The sequence below is a fragment of the Balaenoptera ricei genome, chromosome 2, assembly GCF_028023285.1.
Source record: "Balaenoptera ricei isolate mBalRic1 chromosome 2, mBalRic1.hap2, whole genome shotgun sequence".
NCBI lineage: Eukaryota > Metazoa > Chordata > Mammalia > Artiodactyla > Balaenopteridae > Balaenoptera > Balaenoptera ricei.
Window position 1 is genome coordinate 77,068,912 of NC_082640.1, and position 23,349 is coordinate 77,092,260.

General features: G+C 35.5%; 1 protein-coding gene across 8 annotated transcripts in view; it reads right to left on the minus strand.

The window, feature by feature from the left end:
- Positions 1-23,349, minus strand: part of RNF111 (ring finger protein 111) — an 85,601-nt gene that overhangs the window by 28,263 nt on the left and 33,989 nt on the right. For all 8 annotated transcript variants that reach the window (XM_059913170.1, XM_059913169.1, XM_059913167.1 and 5 more), the window contains 4 exons: positions 22,152-23,050; positions 7,276-7,402; positions 3,502-3,665; positions 447-641 (listed from right to left, as the gene is read on the minus strand). In XM_059913170.1, coding sequence (XP_059769153.1) covers positions 447-641; positions 3,502-3,665; positions 7,276-7,402; positions 22,152-23,031 — 1,366 coding nt within the window. In that variant the 5' untranslated portion in view covers positions 23,032-23,050. The remainder of the gene's footprint in view (positions 1-446; positions 642-3,501; positions 3,666-7,275; positions 7,403-22,151; positions 23,051-23,349) is intronic.

Below are 23,349 nucleotides of genomic sequence, written 5' to 3' on the forward strand. Positions count from 1 at the left end.
TTTCTTTTTATTATTGAGTTGTGCAAGTTCTTTATATATTCTGGATACTAGAGCCTTATCAAATATCTGATTTTCAAATATTTTTCTCCCATTCTGTAGGCTATCTTTTCACTTTCTTAAAATTTCCTTTGATGTACAAAAATTTTAAATTTGATGAAGTCCTGTTTATCTATATTTTTCTTTCGTTGCTTATATTTTTGGTGTCAGCCATTCAATTCTCCCCCATCTCTTTCAGTTGAGCTGTAATACTTCAGTAACATATAGCACACAGACTCAAATATGAAGTCAGTCTAATTCTAATAGAGACCACTTTGTTCACATATGATGCTTATTCTAAGAATACACTCTTGCTAACACAGCTAAAATCTTAAAAACAACAATCCTTTTTCTAACAAAGAGTCCCTTCCCTGCTCTTCTTTTTTTTTTCTTTTTCTTTTTTTACATACCTCCTGTAGAAGTACCAGTCATACTATTGCTTGCAAGCATAGGTGAAGTCTCTGACACTGCGGAGGGTTGGCTACTAGTGACAGCTGAAGCAGTATCAGAGGGCTGCTCAGAGGTAGGTGGATTTGAATTGTTAATGGAAGCGCTTGTGGTTTGTGATTCCATTCTCGTGGAAGTGGTTGGTACTACAGTAGGTTCTACAAAATACAAAATGTTTATTTAGCATTTCAAAACAAATTAGGTAATGGGTTATATTTTAATAAAAGCTAACATTTTTATGATAATTATTAAAACAAGATATGAACCCTCTAATAAGTACAATATACAGTAAAAAAAAAAAGTTTTCATAAAGTTAAACTGCAACATTAAAATGACATGTTACTGCATTTTTAAAAACCCAACACATATATGTATATTCCAATAATTCAAAGGACTAACATAGTTTTTTTGGGTAATGACCATGTAAGTCTTCTGATCACAAAGAAAAGAGGCAAAGTAAAAGTCCCTCTCCTATGTTTATACACATTGTCACAGGCTGTTAGAACAGTATACAAATTGTACTTTCTCTGGTTACATTATGGATTCTAGAGTCACACAGCTTGGATAGCAATTCTGATTTCATCACTGACAGTATGATCTAGGATAAATTACTTAACCACTCTCTATTTCCTCACCTGTAGAACTAGGAAAGTACAGAATTTTCTTCACAGAACTGTTGTTAGGATGAACAGAGATCACACATATAAAGCATTTTATATGATGCTTTATAAGCAGTAGTCATTCAATAAACATTAGCTATGATTTTTAATAACCGTTTTAATTTCTTTCTTACATGCCTTTTTGTACGTTTTTCCCCCAAATTTTTTTGCCAATATTAATGTTCATCAGTGCTTTCTAATAAAAATTAAAGTTTCTGTAGTAGAAATTAAAAGAAATTTCAGGCAGACCTTAACTTATGAATGAGTTATACTTTAGACCCTAATTGTTAAATGACTGTTTAAAAATTAAGAATAATGGGAATAATAATTACATAATAATACTAATAATAATAATTACATAGTCACAATAATTAGACCTGAATTATCACTCTTTAAATGTGATATACAATGAGAGGACAACTATTCTATACAATGAAGTGAGGTACGCTGATTCCTGAAACACAAATAGTACCTGCTAGTCTATATGGGACCCTGTACTTCAGATGCTTAAAGAAATATATTTGCCTAAACATAAAAGGGGGAGGGAGGAACGTCTGTTGATTTGCAAAGAGTTTATCTCAGTTTCTCAATCTTAGCAGTATTGACAGTGGCTGAATAATTCTTTGTTGGAGATGGGAGGGGAGGAGGGTGGACTGTCCTTTGCACTGTAGGATGTTTAGCAGCATCCCTGGGCCTCTACCCATTAGATGGTAATAGCACTCTCCCCCAACTGTGAGAACCAAAAGTGTCTGTAGATATTGCCAAATGTCTCTAGGGGCACAAAATGGCCAGTAGGTAAGAACCACTGGTCTAACTGATAAACTTAAGCTTTGGACTTATTTTTAATAAGGTAGAAGCCTTCCACTAAAAGAAACCAGTAGGGAGAAGGGGGCATCTCCTGATCACTGGAATACTTTTAACCTAAAAGTAAAAGTATTCTGTTTGAACTAAATTCTAGTGGGTTAAAAGGCTACTCTGTCACATTTTGTTACTTTACTGGATGGCAGGTGTCACATGGGAAAACACACAAAAAGTTTCCAAAAGAGCCATCAATATTTAACTGAGTAATCTTTAATTAATCCCTATTGTATTAACCACTGCCTTACAGATAATTTATGGTGCTTCAAAATAAAAACCGAGACATTGTTAAATGAAACGTAGACAATGGGAATAAATAACCTCTTAATAAACATCTTAATTCCAAAGTACTGCTACTCTGAAAGTTATGATCATCCAAACTGCAAACAGCCGATATAAGAGATGATTGCACAAGGCCCCTAACTCTTCCTACCTAGCGAATGTACCCTTTTTCCAATTTATAGCTAACTGCCAAAATTAACAAATTCATATACGGCTTACTGTCTCCTTAAGGAAATTATGACTGACCATTTCCTTCTAAGATGTAACTATTACTATCTGAAGACAATTCTCAATATGAGGGAAAATTCACATACGTATTCATATATTCATACTTGCTACCACTTTCCCTAACCTCTGTTTTCCAACTCTAGCTTTATTTCCTCAGTTACTTGGGTGCAGCTGTAAGCCAAAACAAAACACTAAAGCTGAGCAGCACATAAGGTAACCATATTATTACACTGAAGGATAACACAACTTTTAAAAGCAAACTGAACATTTCAAATAACCAGTATTAACCATTTAAACTCAGTTAGGGGCTTCCCTGGTGGCGCAGTGGTTGAGAATCTGCCTGCCAATGCAGGGGACACGGGTTTGAGCCCTGGTCTGGGAAGATCCCACATGCCGCGGAGCAACTGGGCCCGTGAGCCACAATTACTGAGCCTGCGCTCTGCAACAAGAGAAGCTGCAATAGTGAGAGGCCCGCGCACCGCGATGAAGAGTGGCCCCCGCTTGCCCCAACTAGAGAAGGCCCTCGCACAGAAACGAAGACCCAACACAGCCAAAAATAAATAAATAAAAATAAAAAAAATAAAAAATAAAAAATAAAAAAATAAACTCAGTTATATTGCTTTTCTGTTCTGTATTTTTAAAGTGTTGTTTCTATTTTTCATAGCAAAGTTAAAGTATGATAACAATATTATAAATGAAAGTATCAATAACACATAAGTCTGAGGATAGATCAAACCACGTCTTGTAAAAATAATTTTTTTCTAAGAAAATAACTACCAAGCAATGAAGTAATAATCAGAAAGAATTTTTAGACACAACTTACAAACTGAGGTTATTATATTAATTGAAAAATAACATTAGGATACCTGGCAACTTCCCTGTAATTTAATATATATTACCATTAAGCAGCAATAGAAGTTTCTAGCATATTAAGATACTTCATTTTACCAAATCTTCTTCATAATTCTACACTGCTAGTACTCCAACTTACCATCTTCATCAACAGTAAGGTCCACAACTTCTGCTGCATTCTGCCTCAAGGGCTGTATAACAGTAGAAATCCTACTGCGGTTCCGTGGTTCCTGTGGTCGACTTGTATGAGAACTTGAACCTTGGCTCCAGTGAGATCTATTGTGTCCAAGGGTTGAACGAGACCTTAAATAACAAAATTTTTAGTTACCTAAGAAATCATAAGCCTTTCTTACAAACTAAGTTGTGAAATTCTTCATTCAAGAATTCTCCAGAGGGGCTTCCCTGGTGGCGCAGTGGTTAAGAATCTGCCTGCCAATGCAGGGGACAAGGGTTCAAGCCCTGGTATGGGAAGATCCCACATGCTGAAGAGCAACGAAGCCCGTGCACCACAATTACTGAGCCACAACTACTGAAGCCCACGCACCACAACTACTGAAGCCCGCATGCCTAGAGCCTATGCTCCACAACAAGAGAAGCCACCGCAATGAGAAGCCCGCACACCGCAATGAAGAGTAGCCCCCGCTCGCCGCAACTAGAGAAAGCCCGTGTACAGCAACGAAGACCCAACGCAGCCAAAAATAAATAAAATAAATTTTTTTAAAAAAAGAATTCTCCAGAGAAATAATCATAATAGAATTTAAAATTCTGACTAGCATAATGCCTAGCACTCAATAAACATCTGCTGAATTAAATGTTCAACAAATGTTCACCAATCAACTGACCTCAGAAAATGAAAAATGATATGTTAGACCAATCATTGGTGTAAAATACAGGATTCTGTTTCAAGAATGCTGCTCCCTTTTCAATGTTTACTTTGAATATTCACCTGGGTTATAATCAATTACTTATGTTTTATGTTAATACCTAAAATTATTCACCATAGGTATAGTAACAAAAATATCAACACCCTAAACATTTAACATTCACATGATCTTCTATGTTTAGTTTAGATTGGCTCTGCAAAGCATGGCTTTGGGAGTCCCAAACCAAGCTAAGTTTCTGGGACTGTCTAAAAGAGATTCAAAGCACCGGAGAGAGTTCTTGCCATCAGGAGAGGTACGGACAGTTGTAGCTAGTTTACTATAAGAAACATCATCGTTTGAGCTGCTTTAGGCTTTAAAGGCATATAATCACAAACCCTCAACACTGAATGCTTTTATCATCTTTTAATTATGTGTACTGTACTAAATTACTTACAGCATATATTTTATTTAAAAAAATTCTTAAAGGATTCACTGTAATGATCTGGACTAAGGGTACAGAGGGATAGTATGTAGAATATGCAGTCCTCAGGCTTCAAGGAGAAAAACATAAATATGCTTTAGAAAGATGGGGCTTATGAAGTTGGTTTTTTCTCCTGCCCAAACTGAATGTAAAACTGCCTATAAGCTTATTGTCACTATGTATGGAAAGAGTGAGCCAGATCCACTAACATGCAGTCATCGTATAAGCTTGACCACTCAGAAAAGAACTCCGAAGTTCAAACTGAGCTTTGGCCTCAGCAACTATAGAGCCTAAAAGTTTAGAAAGAAGTTCAAATTCTAAAATTAAGTTTTTAAGTAACAGGAGTACAGAGGTTAAATCCTGAGACAGAGTTTAAAAAAAAAGACCGTGTATTCCAGCAAGAATTGTATAGATTAAGGCATGAAGGTAAACAAATATTTCAAGCTGAAATGGTTTTAGATAAGGAGAATGATCACCATTTAAAATTCTTGAGAAACCAAGAGTCTTTGATGAGAGACTGAGTAGTCTATTATTTCTCAGAAGCTGTTAACAGCTGCAGAAACTTCCACGTCCACTATACAGCACTTGTGTGAAAACTTCACAGGGTGTCCTAACTCCAAATATAATGCTGAATAAAGTACCAGCAAAAAACTTGATGTATGATGAACAGTTTCACAGAGGCCTTAGTCGCCCCTATAATTAGTGGCAACTGTCAAATCCTGACACAAAGGGATCTGAAACACAGATGCATTCTCTCTTAAACAGGAAGGGCCAAGAGCCAGCTAAAGTGACAAAGTTAATATCAAGATGAAAAAAAAATTAATTACAGGGGACTGAGTGAACTGATGAGGATGATTATAATTTTTGTGACTTTCTGTTTGAATAAAAAAAAAAAATCCCACAAGGACTCAGAGGCAAAAAATATACAAATCAATTTTCACTGCAAAGTAAAGGAGCTGTTACAGTGGAGGATTACTGGACTGAATGTCAATATTATGACAGTATGAGTGTGTTTCGTGTTTGGTAATTGCAATAGTTGTTGCTTTTGTTGTGGTCATTCATTTACAATGCTTGGTGTCAGTTTATTTATCTCTTGTAAAAATAAAATACAGTGTGTGTATATGTGTGTGGAAAAAAAAAAGAAAAAAAATAGATGTACGGGGTAGATGTAGATATAAATGTAAATATAGAAATGCATATAGCTCTAGAATGTATATATGTATGTATGTATACATATCTATATTTATAGATGTATAAAAAATTAAAAAATTTAAAAAAATAAAGTGACAATGTTAATATTCTAGGTAACCATAAGGAAAATAAATATGGCTAATGAGCACTGTGTGTCTTTTTCAAGAGCACTGTCTATCACTATGTAAATGCATCTGCTTGAACATTTAAGCGTCTACATGAAAAGAAAGCTCTCCAGTTCCACGAAAAAACAGGTCTTTAGTTTCAACAATTGTTATAGCTCATAAAAACGGAGTCAGTGTTGTACCAACCACTATGGCCAGTCACAGAATAACTGTGGCACATACTGTGGAGTATCAATTTTCCTCAGAGTCTGGGAAAATCATTTAAAACTTAAACAGGGATATATTATAGAGTGCTCTCTTCCATGCCATTAGAAGTAGTACTCCAATGGGAAAGTGGCAAGTAAAGAAGCACATTCTAGGTATGATTGTAACATGCTTCCAAAATAACAACGTTTTTTTTAAAGATCAATAACAAATTAAAATACAATAAGCAAATGCATTTCTAAATTCATTCCAACACAAAAATTAAGATTCATCCACAGTTCGGTATATCAAACGAAAGAGAGGAGTACTTCACTGCTTCCTTTACCAGTATTTGTAATCATCTAAAGCACAAAATGAATTGTGTTAGGGTCTCTCTCTCTTTTTTTTTTTTCCGTCAAAGTGATTCTCAAAAGGGCAATGTCATTTCCAGTTATTTATCAAAACAAATGAGGATATCTCATTCATTTTTTACTACAGGGCTTATATAAAATTACTGAGTGAAGGACAAAAAAATCCAAAAACTATGTTTTATACTAAGTTGTCCTAACATAATAGCATAAACATCACTGGTATTAATGAGATACCAATATCATTCCCAATACTTATGTACTATTCACATCTAAATTTCAGAGGAGTTTGTGAACTCTCTGAATCACAAAACAAATTCAATTTTATAAAACACCAAGTAAAACTGATGTTTATCTAGAGCAATGACTCAACACTCACTGTATACTTGGGGTGCTTAAAAAAATACTGATTCCTAAGATTCTGGTTCAGCTGGTCTGGGCTATGATCCAGGCAACAATATATATTTTATATATTTATATATATTCATATATTCATATATATTCAATATATATTTATATATATTCATCTTCCCAGATGAATCTAACGCAGTCTGGTTTGACAACCACTAATCTGGTTGGTATACACACACTAAAACTAGGTAAAGAAAAAAAAAGTAAAAAAATGCAAATATCTGCAGCACAAATGTGTCTAAATATTTACATTTAAAACTTCAAATATACAACTAGGAATTAAAATCTTACCGATAGCTTTCCCCAACTGTTACTATCTCCACTTCACTGTCAGTTGAGGTAACATTAATTTCTTCATTGGCAGTGATCTGGGGAGTGGAGGAAGCTTCTATCACCACAACATCTTCATCAATATTTCCTGGAAACAAGAAGAAAAAACATTTAAAGGGCATATGGGATAAACAACAAGGTCCTACTATACAGCACAAGGAGCTATATTCAGTATCCTATGATAAACCACAGTGGAAAAGAATACAAAAAAAAAAAAAAGTATGTATATATATGTATAACTGAATCACTTTGCAGAAATTAACACAACATTGTAAATCAACTATACTTCAATTAAAAACATAGAGCATATGCTTGTCAGCTAACTTAAAGACAAAAAGTTTTATTTTGACTTTGAAGACTGAAATTCATTACAAAAGTAAAATTCATATCTGTCAAATCAAAGTTTTTAAAACCAGAGCTCATTATGCAAAGTGAAAACAGTACTTACTCTCTTAATTTGCACGTTTGTTTCCTCTTACGATTTTTGTTTGTTCTTTACAAACTTTTAGTAGTTTCCATATGAATTTGTATAATCTTATATAAAGATATTAATACTGTAATATCTGAAAGTACTCATTTAAGATCTTATGTAAGATATTCACATTCTATAAGATATCAACCCTTTAATATCTAAAATGAAGATACTACACTCTAAGTTTTCTTCAAGGTTTTTTTATTTACGTAATATGGTATTCTTTTAAGAAAAACACAGTAGCTTTTCAGTTTTGTGCTAAAAAATCTGTAATTTTTTTGTACGTGTTCTTTTCTAAAGTATTCCAAGTTCAGAAAGTGCTTCGTCATCTAGAAGATGGTACATACTATATTTGGTGCAATGTGTTTCCTTAATATTTACTTCACCTAGAACTAATTTTTACTTATGGCATTAGATGAGATTATAAATAGAATCTGGCCCTGCTCAGTGAAATAACCCAGTCACAAAAAAACACTGTATGATTTCACTTATGTGAGGCATCTAAAGTAGTCAAATTCCTAGAGAAAGTGGAACGGTGGTTACCAGAGCTGGGGGGTGGAAGGAAAAGGGAGTTGTTTAATGGGTATAGAGTTTCAGATTGCAAGAAGAAAAAGTTCTGGAGATCTGTTTCACAACAATGTGAATATTCTTAAAGCTACTGAACTGCACACTTTAAAATGGTCAAGATGGTTAAACAAAAAAAAAAAAAAAAAAAGAAAAAAAGAAAAGTTGTGCTCCATTTCTTCTCTTGCTATATTTTCCACAAATCTAGGGCTAAAATGTCTTCTTTTTTAAAACATTCTTCTCTCTTCATTACCATCACCTGTCAATGTAAAGATCTGCCAACAGTTTACAAGTAATATCTTGTGATAAAAATCTTCCCATAATAAGAATATTGAGAGCTTAAAATTTCACCCACTTTAAGTGTACATTTCACTGATCTTAGTGTGTTTATGGAGCACAGCCATCACCTCAATCCAGTGTTAGAACATTTCCAACACCCTAAAAAGATCCCACATGCCCTATTTCAGTCAATCATTGTCCCTCTAACCCCATCCCTACATCCCTACAACAACTAACATGCTTTCTGTCATTATGGATTGATTTGTATTTTCAAGAGCTCAATATAAATGGAGTAATACATTACATATACTTTCATATCTGGCTTATTTCACTGAGTGTACTTATTTTGCGATTTATTCATGTTGTGTGTGTATCAATAGTTCATTCTTTTTTACTGCTGGGCAGTATCCTATCATATGAATACATCACAGTTTGTTTATCCATTCTTCTGTTGATGGACATCTGAATTTTTCTCACTTTTGCCTATTACAAATAAATACACGTACTTCAGGCATACATGTACTTTCATTTTTCTTGGGTAAATACTTAGGAATGTAATTTCTAAATACTATGGTAAATTTAATGAAGTACCAAATTGTTTTCCTAAGTGACTGTTCAGTTTTACATTCCCACCAGGAAAATGAGGGCTCCATTTTCTCTACATCTTTGCCACTAATTGTTACCGTCTCTTTTTCATCATAGCCGTTCTACTGCATGTACAGTAGTATATATAGTAGTATATATTCTTTTCATTTTCTTAATGGTGTCTTATGAAACATAAAAGTCTTTCATTTTGATGAAGCCCAAATCAGCTATTTCTTTAATGGATCATGTTTTTGGTGACCTTTTAAAGAAATCTCTGCATAGCCAAAGGTGACTAAGAATTTGTATGTTTCTTCTAGAAGTTGTATAATTTAGCTCTTACATTTAGGTCTGTGATCCATTTTGTTAGTTTCTGTGTCTGACATGATATAAAAGGTCTAAATTCACCTTTTTAGCATGTAGATCCATAACTGTCCCAACACTATTTGTTGAAAAGACTGGAATAATTCTATTTTGATATTTAGTAGATTCAGGTTTTCCTAATTATTCTTCAGGATTATAAAATCAAGGGGAGAGAAAAATTCTTGAGATTTGGACTGGATTGGCATTAAGCATCACTAACAAAGCCCTGATATCTCTATAATATACATACTTGCATCCAAGAACATATCTTGCCATCTACCAATATCATATTTATAAACCTGGAAAAAAACTGAGGGTTTGGTTTGATTATAATTGTAACTCTCTATAAAGCTACATAATTTTCTTCATAGAAGCTAAATATACTCCTATTGAGATTATTCTTAGACTCTTTATTCTCTTTGCTGCTCTTGTAAACATGCTCCCTTTTTTCATTACATTTTCTACTAGTACGGTGGTATTCCATTGATACCGTATATTCACTTTTACCCAACTCTTACAGAACTCTTGCTTAGCACAATGACAACAAATGGCTCAACTTTCTTCTCACTGTGGAATTTACGCAGTCTACATTCCTTCACCCGAGGCACCATTCCTAGACAACCTGGAATTTCATCTCGAATATACCTCTACATCATCAAATATCTGCACTACTTCAAAAGCTGGCCAGTATCTGGAGGAGGTTACAAGCCCATGACAAAGATCTATAACATGCTCTCTGATACTCCAAAGAGGATAACAAAGAAGGCACTGGTAAATCACAGAGGCAATAAAATATGATCTGATTGGAGAAATAGTTATTTTAAAAATATTCCATAATATTTCTATTTTGGAATACTTGCAAATTGTTCTATCCATTAAATAGAAAAAAACTAAGATTTAAAAATTATGAGATGTGCAAATTTTTAAAGTAGTTTCTAAGTTCTAGAGATTACACACATACACACGTTCAGGTCAAATGTATTTTTAACAGCATAAATATCTTATAGGCAGAGAAAAACAAAATAGCAGCACTCAGTGGCTATTTAAAATAATATTATCGATTCAATTTCCAAATTACTTTTCTAATTCTTCAAAATCACATACACGATGCAGCTTAAGGTAAGAGTACACAGGCAATCATATATTTAAAACTAAAAGCATTATATATAAAAATAAAAGACCATGGATTTTTTTAAAAAAAAAAAACCTCTCTTATTTTAACCCACCAAATGGACATTGCCACTTTACATGGAGAAAAGCTACATCTATATATCAGCTTTATTAGTGATTTTTCTCCATATATGTATACATGAAATTTCTTTACAAGCCTGTAAAAAAAATCACCTAACATTATTAAACACCTTTTACACAGTTATGCAAAGTCAAATATAAATGTAACATTCTGAAGTTCCAATGATAAATGATACAAAGCTAGCTTTGCTAATGCATTAAAATTCAATTTATATAATTTTTTATGAACACAGAGATTGTATAACTAAAAGTTATATAAATAACTCATTTAGGCACTGTTACTCTATTGTTTAAACATCATTTTTCTAAAAAGAATCTTTATAAGCATAACTTGAACATAATACATAAAAATCATGTAACTAAATAATAATCACAATTAGGCAAGATTTGGGCATCTTTAGAATGACTATTATTTAAAACACAATTTAAAGGAAACATTCCTAAAATTATGAAGTTAACCTTAATACAGCTTTTAAAAAATCAAGAGAATAGGTCACTTCTTATTGGGCAAATTTCATTTTCATGTCTTTTACATGTAGAAATATTACAGGATGAGAGACTTGAGTGCAGCTGAGAGTGATGGGACTGCAGGTGATTTAGCTATTTCTTCTAAGATTACTTATTTTGCTTGTACTTTTTAACACATTTTTGACTAGAGACGTAGTTTCAGCAAAAACCCCCCTGTCAATAATGTATTAATACATCATGAGAAAAATAAAATGTAATAACCTGGGTAGTGTAACAATGGTAACAAAAACAATGGTTTCTCTGACAGAGGTCTTCAAGAACCCCCCAAAATCATTGATTATTCTGGTCCCCCTGTGCCTTAAGTCTGGTATGATACCAATAATAAGAACAGCTTCCAATTTGTGAGCACATACTCTGTCCCACATATAATATTCTGCATGTCTAGCTCCATGAAGAAACTGAAACTTAAAAGTTTAAACGACTTGTCAAGCAAACATGAGCAACACTTGGAATTAACACCTAATTTCAATTCTAAACTCAGGCTCTTTACATGAAGTATATCACCATGCCATAACTACTCAACAAGCTGGTGCTAATTACTATCAAAAGAATCTTCCTGTTACACTACTGCTCCTGTCTTTTGCAGTCACAAAAGTTACTGAAGTTTTAACAGCTTTGACTCTTCTTTGGGACTCTTCTGCTGGGTATCTATCGAACAGAAATGAAAACATATACATACACAAAGGATCTGTACCCAAAGGTTCATAGCAGCATTATTCACAATAGTCAAATACTAAAAACAATTAAATGTCCATCACCTGACAAATGGTAAACAAATCCATACAATGGAACTATAAAGGAACTAAATAATAAAATAAATAGAACAGAATAGAATTAAATTAAAATTAAACAAAATGAAATGAAATGAAACTAAGTACTGATACCTGCTACGACATGGATGAACCTCAAAAACACTATGCTAAGTGAAAGAAGCCAGACAGAAAAGACCACATATTGTATGATTTCATTTATATGAAATGTCCAGAAAAAGCGAGTCTATACAGACAGCAACAGATTAGAGGCTGTATGCAGAAGTGAGGGTTGGACAGGGATTAACTATAAACAAACAGGGATACGGGATCTTTGGGGATTAATGGAAATGTTCTGAAACTGTACTGCAGTAATGGCTGCACAGCTCTGAATTTACTAAAAATCACTGAATTGTATACTTGAAATGGATGAATTTTATGGTAGGTAAATTATAGCTCAATGAAGCTGTTAAAAAAAAAACAAAAAACCTGTAAAACATTCCCTGCAAGATACAAAACTAGGGGGCTTCCCTGGTGGCACAGTGGTTGAGAATCCGCCTGCCAATGCAGGGGACACGGGTTCAGTCTCTGGTCCAGGAAGATCCCACATGCCGTGGAGCAACTAAGCCCATGCGCCACAACTACTGAGCCCGCGTGCCACAACTACTGAAGCCCACGCGCCTAGAGCCCGTGCTCCACAACAAGAGAAGCCACTGCAATAAGAAGCCCGCGCACTGCAACAAAGAGTAGCCTCCGCTCGCCGCAACTAGAGAAAGCCCGTGCACAGCAATGAAGACCCAACACGGCCAAAAATAAATAAATAAAATAAATAAATTTATTTTAAAAAAAAAGATACAAAACTAGATTTCAGGGCTTCCCTGGTGGCGCAGTGGTTGAGAATCTGGCTGCCAATGCAGGGGACACGGGTTCGAGCCCTGGTCTGGGAAGATCCCACATGCCGCGGAGCAGCTGAGCCCGTGAGCCACAACTACTGAGCCTGCGCGTCTGGAGCCTGTGCTCCGCAACAAGAGAGGCTGCGACAGTGAGAGGCCCACGCACCGCGATGAAGAGTGGCCCCCGCTCGCCGCAACTGGAGAAAGCCCTCGCACAGAAACGAAGACCCAACACAGCCATAAATAAATAAATAAATAAAAATTTAAAAAAAAAAAAAACAAACTAGATTTCAGTAAATGAAAACACATTCCATACTCTGGAAGAGGAATACCCAAAATCCTAAAGATGTCAGTTCACCCTAATTTAGCCTACAAATACAATCCCAATAAAAATATCATCATGTGTCTCCCCACTACCACCATACTCAGATAAAAAGTTGATTGTAAGTTCACTTGGAAGAATAAACAGGCAAGAATAACCAGGAAAACATGAAAGAGTCTATAATTATAACAGTGTGCTTCTAGTGCGTGGACAGGCAGACCAACCAATGGAACAGTATGAAAGCTTCATAAATAGATCCAAATACTTATGGAAATTTAACATATGACAAAGGTGGCAACTCAAGTCAATAGGAAAGTCTTTAATGATTTGTTTGGGATAATTGGATAGCCACATGAAACAAAAAGGATCCATTCTTCACACTGTACATGAGGACAAACATCAAATAGATCTGTGCTTTATACGTTTAAAAAAAATAGTTAAACAATACAAGGGCTAGGGGGGAAATGGGTTAGCTTCCTTATAAACTTGGAGTGGGAAAAACTTACCTAATTATGATTCAAAAATCCAGGAACAGTAAAGGTCAATAAATGTGACTAATCCAAAAAAAGTTTGGCAAGGTAAAGAAGTATTGCAGAGTCAAAAAACTAATGACCAACTTGAGGAAAATGTGTTATATAGGATGTATACCTCTAATATATAAAAAACTTCTAAAAATGGATGCAAGAATGAAGACCAACGTTCCGACAGAAAAACAGGCAAATGAAATGAACAGACTGATCATAAGAAACACAAATGACCTTTAAATATATGAAAAGACACAAACATTAGTCATAAAAAATACAAATTAAAAATATACTGACATACTATTTCTTGCCTCTCAGATGGGCCAAAAATTAAAATCTGACAACTAATTCTGCTTGAAAGGCTTTGGGAAAATAGGTACTTTCACACACTGCTGATGGACTCAAAATGGTTGCGATCCTCATAGAGAAATCTGGCCATATTTTTAAAATAACATACTCTTTTATCTTTGACTCAACAATCCCCTCCTAGAATTCTATCCCAAAGACACAATGGCAAAAACTATTAAATGACATATACAAAAAGCTATTCATTGCAATGCTATTCATAATAGTAAAAGTCTGCAAACTGTTCATCGATAGGGGACTAGTTGAACAAATTAGGGTGTAACTATACAATGGAGTACTGTGGACCTGTGGAAAAAATAAAAGAGGAATGAAAAAGAATGAATAGAGGAATGAAAGCCTATATATCCTTTATATCTCATCATATATAAACTTTTATTCCTCTATTATCTCTCTATACTCTAACAACTGTATACATTGTTAAGTGAAAAAAAGAGATATGTTTTGAGTAAGATAAGGGGAGGATGTATGTATGTGTGTGTGTATGTGTATATATATATATATATACACACACACACATATATATATTTGATAATTTTTTTAATAAATTTATTTTATTTATTTTATTTTTGTATGTGTTGGGTCTTCATTGCTGCGTGCGGGCTTTCTCTAGTTGCAGCGAGTCGGGGCTACTCTTCGTTGCGGTGCACAGGCTTCTCATTGCAGTGGCTTCTCTTGTTGCGGAGCTCGGCTCTCGGTGCGCGGGCTTCAGTAGTTATGGCATGCGGGCTCAGTAGTTGTGGAACGTGGGCTCAGTAGTTGTGGCGCACGGGCTCTCGGTGTGCGGGCTTCAGTAGTTGTGGCACGCGGGCTCAGTAGTTGTGGCACACGGGCTTAGTTGCTCCGCAGCATGTGGGATCTTCCCGGACCAGGGCTTGAACCCGTGTCCCCTGCACTGGCAGGCGGATTCTTAACCACTGTGCCACCAGGGAAGCCCTAATATTTTTGAAGAGAAAAAAATGGAACAACAAACTAAAACAGAAACTAGTGAAAAATGATTATCTATTAGGGAGAAAAAGATAGGAAGAGAGAGCAGAGGTGGAAAACTAGACCTCAATGAATATATCTTGTTTAAAAGTTTTGACTTTGGAAACAGGTAAATATTTCACATAATTAAAAAGCAAAACTAAAAAATTTTTACAAATCTCTTAAAAAACAAAACAAAACACCTTGCAACAACCACAAAACAAATGATCCTAAATGCATATTAAATCGGTGGAATAACCACACAGAAAACAAGCCAAGGGCAAAAAAGGAACCACACAGAAAAATTTTTTATTATATTCAATAGAATTACTGTTAGTAATAATTGTAAAGATTTTCATTTACATTCATTTATGAGTGTTCACTTATGTCTATGTATTTATAGTTTGTATAGAATAAAAAAGTAATTGTTAATATTGTTAAGAATCCAGATTTTCAATGTAAGAGGAAAGAGATCCAAAAATAAAACACAAGCTTACATAAAAACCCTAATCCTAAATTTTCAATGGAAATAGTCACATGAATTAATGATTTATCTTTCTAAAATATTTACATTCCTAACTCTGTCGATTAAGAAAGACAAAAAGCAATGATAACCCAGTAGAACAATGAGCACTTTCGTTCCCAGTGGATAGCTTCTAACTATCACTTCTCAATAAAAGGAAATCAGGAGTACTTGGAATGACTGGTTCCAGGTTTGGAACAGGAAATGTAAAGGATGAATCTGGACTATCTTGTTACATCAGAGAGTAAGGAAGTTATCAAAGACTACTGGAGTGGCATCAAAAGGACACAAACCAGGGACTTCCCTTGTGGTGCAGTGGTTAAGAACCCGCCTGCCAATGCAGGGGACACGGGTTCGAGCCCTGGTCCAGGAAGATCCCACGTGCCGTGGAGCAACTAAGCCCGTGTGCCACAACTACTGAGCCTGCGCTCTAGAGCCCGTGAGCCACAGCTACTGAGCCCGCGTGCTGCAACTACTGAAGCCTGTGCGCCTAGAGCCCATGCTCCGCAACAAGAGAAGCCACCACAATGAGAAGTCCACGCACAGCAATGAAGAGTAGCCCCCACTTGCCGCAACTAGAGAAAGCCCGTGCACAGCAACGAAGACCCAACCCAGACAAAAATAAATAAAATTTAAAAAAAAAGGACACAAAGCAACTTGAAGATGTTCCCACTGGCCAAAGATGAAACTATTTGAACATCAAAAAGAATAAAAAGACTGGAACACATCAACTATGCTAAAATCCATGAGTTCAAAATGATAATTGAAAATGAAAAATCTCTCTGAATATTGCTGAAGTTTATTCTGAAAAGTGGTAAATGAAGGTAAAGACTCAAGCATTCATCTTACATTTACTGTATGACCTTCATTTCAGAGTAAACAATTAGCTGATGCAAGGAGAATTCTTCCTTATAAAATAACCTCTGTTCATAAATGTAACAGAATGATAGAAAGTCAGCATTTTGCAACCCCTAATGAAATAATGGATCTAGGCAAGATCATCAAAGCTGCTGAAAGTATTACATGAAATGCTGATTGGGAACTTTATGGTGGAAGGATCAGGATGACACCATCTGAAACCTCTAATCAATTTTAACATGCGATGCAACAGAAAGTACACAGCACCACCAAGGAAGAGTTGCTGAATCTAATCAAGCTTTTAGATCCACCAGTTTGCAGGAAAGATGTAGTATATAAAACAAATTAAATGGTATGATGTCAGAAATTGTTCTGAAATTCTCCACTAAAAAAACAAAAAGTGAGGGGTGAGCGATGAAATAAGAATGGCAGAATGCTGAAAACTGATGTTAGATTATGAATATGTGGAAGTTCATTGTATACTTATATATTTTTATATTAAAAATATGTGAAAATTCCCATATAAAAATAATAAAATAACAACAAAAACTCTATCAATGTTATTTTTAGAAAAGGAAAAAAAGAATTATTCACGGATTTACATATAATTCCTAGTGTTAGGACTTTACAATTCCAAGGGTTGAACATCTTAAGCAAACTTGTAAAACTCTTAGGTCAATACGGTATGGAGTGCAGTCAGAAAATATGAATATATAGCTGTTGAATAAAAACAAAAAAAAACCCTGTGAAATAGGGATTTCCCAGTCATAATACAAGGGAAAATGGTATCTGTAGTTTGGGATAAAATTTCCAGTGACAGCGTAACTCATGGGAGTCCGCAAGTGCTACGTCTCACACAAAGATGAGGATAATATGATCTTCAAAACTGTCTAATGACTTAAAAAGTGGTTCTAGCAATTACCAAGTCACCAAAGTCTAAGGTGCCTGTGTGAATAAAACTGTGATCAGAAAATCTGGGTACCAATAAGCAATATTTCTAAACTGACATTTATTCAACATTTTATATATGCAAATAAATTAGTAATTTACTTTTAAGACAGCTGACTATTTTAACTACAGCCCTAAAAGTGTATATTTCAAGACAGTCAAAACTTTTTTTTCTCCTCAGTAGGAAAATGGGACTGACATATTCTAGCTCTCTTATTTGGGGGCATATACAGTATTTACATGTCCTTCAAGTCTGGAGGAAATATAATCTATAAATACTTAATTTAAAAGTTAATAGGGCTTCCCTGGTGGCGCAGTGGTTGAGAGTCTGCCTGCTAATGCAGGGGACGCGGGTTAGGGCCCTGGTCTGGGAGGATCCCACGTGCCGCGGAGCAACTGGGCCCGTGAGCCACAGTTACTGAGCCTGCGCGTCTGGAGCCTGTGCCCCGCAACAAGAGAGGCCGCGATAGCGAGAGGCCCGCGCAATGCGATGAAGAGTGGCCCCCGCACCGCGATGAGGAGTGGCCCCGCTTGCTGCAACTAGAGAAAGCCCTTGCACGAAACGAAGACCCAACATAGCCAAAAAAATAAATAAATAAGTAAATAAATAAAGTAGCTATATATTAAAAAAAAAGTTAATAAGGAGGTCCTCAAACGCACAATTAATTGGGAAACCAAAGGCTACAGCACTATAAAATAAAAATTTAAGCAGCAGTTCAGAGAAGGCACACTGAATAGCCCACTCTGAAACTTAGCTGATATTGGGTTATTTTAAAACATCTTAAGTTCTTGGCAAATATTATAGGGACTAAAACAGGATGTATAATTTTTCTACCCAACTGGCAAACAGGAATAACCCAATGTCCAACAACTCAAGTTGTGTGTCATTTTGGCTTTCTAGGCTTGAATAGAGAGCTCTAATAAATTTAAAAGACAATAATGAAGCAAGAGGCAAATCGGGACTACACAGAGATCTACTGATTACAACAAATGAACCAATATTTGTTATAATGTAAAGTACTGACTTAAGTAACTAATTCTTAGTTAATCTGCCAAAACCCATTAATTATCCACAACTGTTTTGCCTTAGAGAGTTTGAAGGTACAACAAAATACTTAACATGTAAAACATTCTTTCCATCAGTTCACTACAGTAATAGCCAATAAGTACTGATGGATAGTGTATGAAAAAGTTGTCCCAGTAGCTCGTTACTATCCATCCATATTACAAATCAAATTACTAAAGTTCAGTAGATACATCTAATTAAACTTTGAGTCATTCCAATCCTCTTCTAATTCTTAACACACACTAAAACATACTAGACTTGGAGTCAGAAAGCCAGCACTAGAAATGTATCTAGAAGAAAACCCTATCTCTTAAGAATCTAAGGAAGTCAACTTTTTGAGAGCACTAAAATTTTTAGACAATACAGCTAAGTCCCATCAATACTTAAGTTTAGACAGTACAGCTAAGTCCCATCAATACTTGTTTATTCTGAATTTAAATCATTCTAAAATGGTTTTCTAAATGCTTTGTCTGTGATATGAAGGTGATAATGACAGAATCCACCTCATAGGAGTGTTGGGAGGATTAAATAAAACACTTAGAACACTTAGAACATTACCAGCACAGAGTAAATACCCAAATACTGGGTATTTTTACTATCATGACATCATCCACTGTTGGGTAGTAAAGGAACTTGAGGCAAATTCCTTGGAGGACATTCTGGCAACAGCTGCTAGCAAATTTTATAATGCATATACCCTGTGATATACTTTTAAAAATTATTCCTTAAGATATGCTTGCCTGGATGTGCAAAAAATGCGTGTAGAAGGCTGAATGCTAATGAATGTGGCAAATATTCATCAACAAAAGTTGGTTAAATAAATTATGGAACATCCATGCACAGGGGATACTTTGCATCTGTTTTTAAAAAATGAGATAACTAGGGGCTTCCCTGGTGGCGCAGTGGTTGGGAATCTGCCTGCTAATGCGGGGGACACGGGTTCGAGCCCTGGTCTGGGAAAATCCCACACGCCGCGGAGCAACTAGGCCCGTGAGCCACAACTACTGAGCCTGTGCGTCTGGAGCCTGTGCTCCGCAACAAGAGAGGTCACGACAGTGAGAGGTCCGCACGCCGTGATGAAGAGTGGCCCCCACTTGCCACAACTAGAGAAAGCCCTCGCACAGAAACGAAGACCCAACACAGCCAAAAATAAAATAAATTAAAAAAAAAAAAAAGAGATAACTATACATACTGATATTTTTAAAACCCACATTATTTATTTATATTTACATATACTTTCACATTTTCTTCAGGAGATAAGAAGAAACTGCTAACTGATCACTCCTGGGTAGTAAGACTGGGACCTAAGAAGAAGAGGTAAACTTTTACTTTTTATTTTATACTTTCTTGGTACTTTTAAAATTCCACACCAAGTGAATGTTATTATTAAAAACTAGTTTATAGGGAGGGTGGGAGGGAGACGCAAGAGGGAGGAGATATGGGGATATATGTATATGTATAGCTGATTCATTTGTTATAAAGCAGAAACTAACACACCCTTGTAAAGCAATTATACTCCAATAAAGATGTTTTAAAAAAAAAACCAAAAAACTAGTTTAAAACACTGGTCTAGGAACCAGAAAACATCAGGAGTACTTGGCTTCAACTTTTGGATTTGTGTTTCCGGAGACAAACAAGGATAATGCCTGAAAATAATGTATTTCTTCCAAGAGAGACAGTTAAAAAACCCACGTGCTACAATTAGTACTAAACAAGATTTAAAAATGAATTACAGAGTTTGCATTTATCTTGACTACTTGAGGACATATGAACTCCTTTCTTCCTAGATAAAAACACAGATCCAGGCCTATATTTACTCTATTCTCATGCTTCCTACAAATATCCGTTTCTTAGAATTTCTGCTTTACATCACCAACCATCCTGCCTCACTAATTTCAAGCAGAAATTGGAGTCTGCTGCTCCTACTCCCCAAACTAGAGTCTTCACATTCTAATTACCTGAGAAAAATGTGAAATGTGACAATTAAGCAAGACAATTCCTATTCTCACCTCCCTCTTTCTCAAGAAACCTCAGGGAATGGGTGCTGTAACCTCCTTTCCGCTGCAGGTGATCTCAATTAACTCTTTTTAAAACAAATATTTGGGTAGGTTAAAAAAAATGAACTAACCATAGCTAAGACTAAAATTAAGAACAAAGTTGCTGATTTCAGGATTCTGGCAAGAATAGAAAAATAAACGTCGAAGAGGAAAGGGTGTCTTGGAAAAGGAAGGGACCCATATAGAAGGAGAGAAGAGGGAGAAATGGCATATCTGCACAGGAGACTAGTAAGTAGGCTTTGTCCTCAACAGGCAGGACATCAGGCAAAGACTAGGAAAGCTCTGTGTCAGTAATTGGAAACCATTACCTTAGCCGTTTAAAAAGCTCTCCCAACCCCACTTTCCTTACACTTTCACAAGAAATTAATCTTTTACCTCAGTTCAGACTTCACTCCTCAATGCTCACTTCATCAAATTACCTTAAATTACAACAAACTGTAAAAATGGTTTATATGGAACATACACTTCAGAGACTGTATATGAACTTATTCTAGTTAAATATAACATTTACTGTGGTGAGGGGTGCACTCAAGCTAATCATCTATCGATTCATTTTTAACTGATTAATCATAGGCTCTACTGAGCACCGTCAGGACTAAAAGTTTGTGTTCCAGTATTAGAATAAAAGCTACCTCTCAAATGCTTGAATTTATTTTTCCGTTATAGAGAACATGACAAAGGAAGAGTAAACAGTAAGAATAGAGTACTTAAAGGAAAAATAAGTGTCTTTTTTTAGTGACTAGAATTGTTCTTACTGTAGTTGAATGTGAAAGAAATCCATCACATAGCTATCTGAAAAGGCACTCAAAAGTTAAACGTACTAAAGAAGCACTATGGGAAAAAAAACTGTACCATAAATCAACAACTCACAAAATATAATCTGATTATGTATAAAATAAAAACTTTTTCACACACAAAAAAAACCCCAATAAAACCTCTTGCTTTGGGGCTTCCCTGGTGGCGCAGTGGTTGAGAGTCTGCCTGCCAACGCAGGGGATGTGGGTTCGAGCCCTGGTCTGGGAAGATCCCACATGCCGAAGAGCAACTGGGCCCGTGAGCCACAACTACTGAGCTTGCGCATCTGGAGCCTGTGCTCCGCGACAAGAGAGGCCGTGATAGTGAGAGGCCCGCGCACCACGATGAAGAGTGGCCCCCACTTGCCGTAACTAGAGAAAGCCCTTGCACAGAAACGAAGACCCAACACAGCTAAAAATAAATAAATAAATAAATGATAAAAATAAAAAAGGAATTCCTTTAAAAAAAAAAAAAACCTCTTGCTTTATTTTTGCCAGAAAAATTTTAAATTTTCTATTTAAAATTTTAGAAATTTTAAAAATTTGTATCTTAGAATTGGGGTCATGGTTTAATATTACAGTTGGTAATTTATTTATATGGCTTAAAAATAAAAGTTAATAGAGCCTCATATTCCTTCTAAATACAATGAAATCACTAAAATGTAGAAGAAAATAAGCACAAACACAATGCAATAGCCTCCATGCCATACTAAACTTAAGAAACAAAATTTTTACCTGAGGGAACAGTTGGATTGTTTTGGTGGTTTTCACTGGTAGAAACAAACAAATCTTCTTCTCCTTCAGTTGATGAGCTGGAAGAGGATTCACTGCTGAGGTCATTCTCACTAGAACTACTAGAACTGGGGAGCAATGCATATTTTCTTCGGGCTAACACTTCTCGTTTTTTCCTCTGCATTAATATCCTCTCTTTTTGTTTCTGTGTCCTCTGGGAGGAATTATTTTTCACAAATCTCTTTCTGCATGGAAGTCTCCTTAATGAACTGCTATGAAAACAGGGTCTTTTCATTAACAATCCTGAAACAGATTCTGTCTCAGTCCGAGGCCACTTATGGGACCGTGCACTATGAGTTCTACTTTTAGCACTCAAAATTGCCTGGGAATGTCTTACAGAGACTTCTTTATCCTCATCTGAAGTCACAGTATCAGAGTCTCCAAAATGTAGACTAGATGAAGGAGAAGAAAGACAATCACTAAAAGAGGAATCGTTATCTTCATCACTTGGTGTTTCTAGGTGTTGTCTCAATCCTAATATTCCCTGGTTCTCTTTAGCACAATTTTGCATGTATGAAGGGCCAGCCTGCTGGCTTTTGCGTTTTTTCCTCACAACAACACTTTTTTCTTGCTCTTGTTGGTTACCATTCATGTCCTTCTCTTGTTTTTGAGAATCATCACACAAATGTGAGAATTCATTCCCCACTTTACTATTAATCATCTCAACTCCTGCAGGAAAACTTTTGGCTGCCCCAATGGGCTCTGGATGCAAGAGGATCCCTTTCAGACTCTCCTGTGTCTTTGGTGCATCAGAAGGAATCTCACTCTTCATATCCACTTTTAAGGTATAGAGCTTGTTATATTCAGGAGTCCATTGAGACATGGGAAACTTTAAGGAAGGCCTAGAAGACACAATAAGATATTAAGAAGATGGTTAATGTGTTTTATTATACTGTTTAAACAGTTCTCAGATTCCACTGAAAATATCCCTGTAATAGGGCAGAATTGCCTTTTCCTCATCAGAATATAAAATGGCTGTAATGAGTCATTTTTCTCTGATACCTCTTACCCATAAACCCAATTTTTAGAAATAAAGATTACATAACATAAGCCTACTTCAGAACTTCTATTAACCAAAAAACTGATCTTACTGTGTATCTTCCTAACTTCAGCAGCATAACATATTTGGTCAAAATCAAAC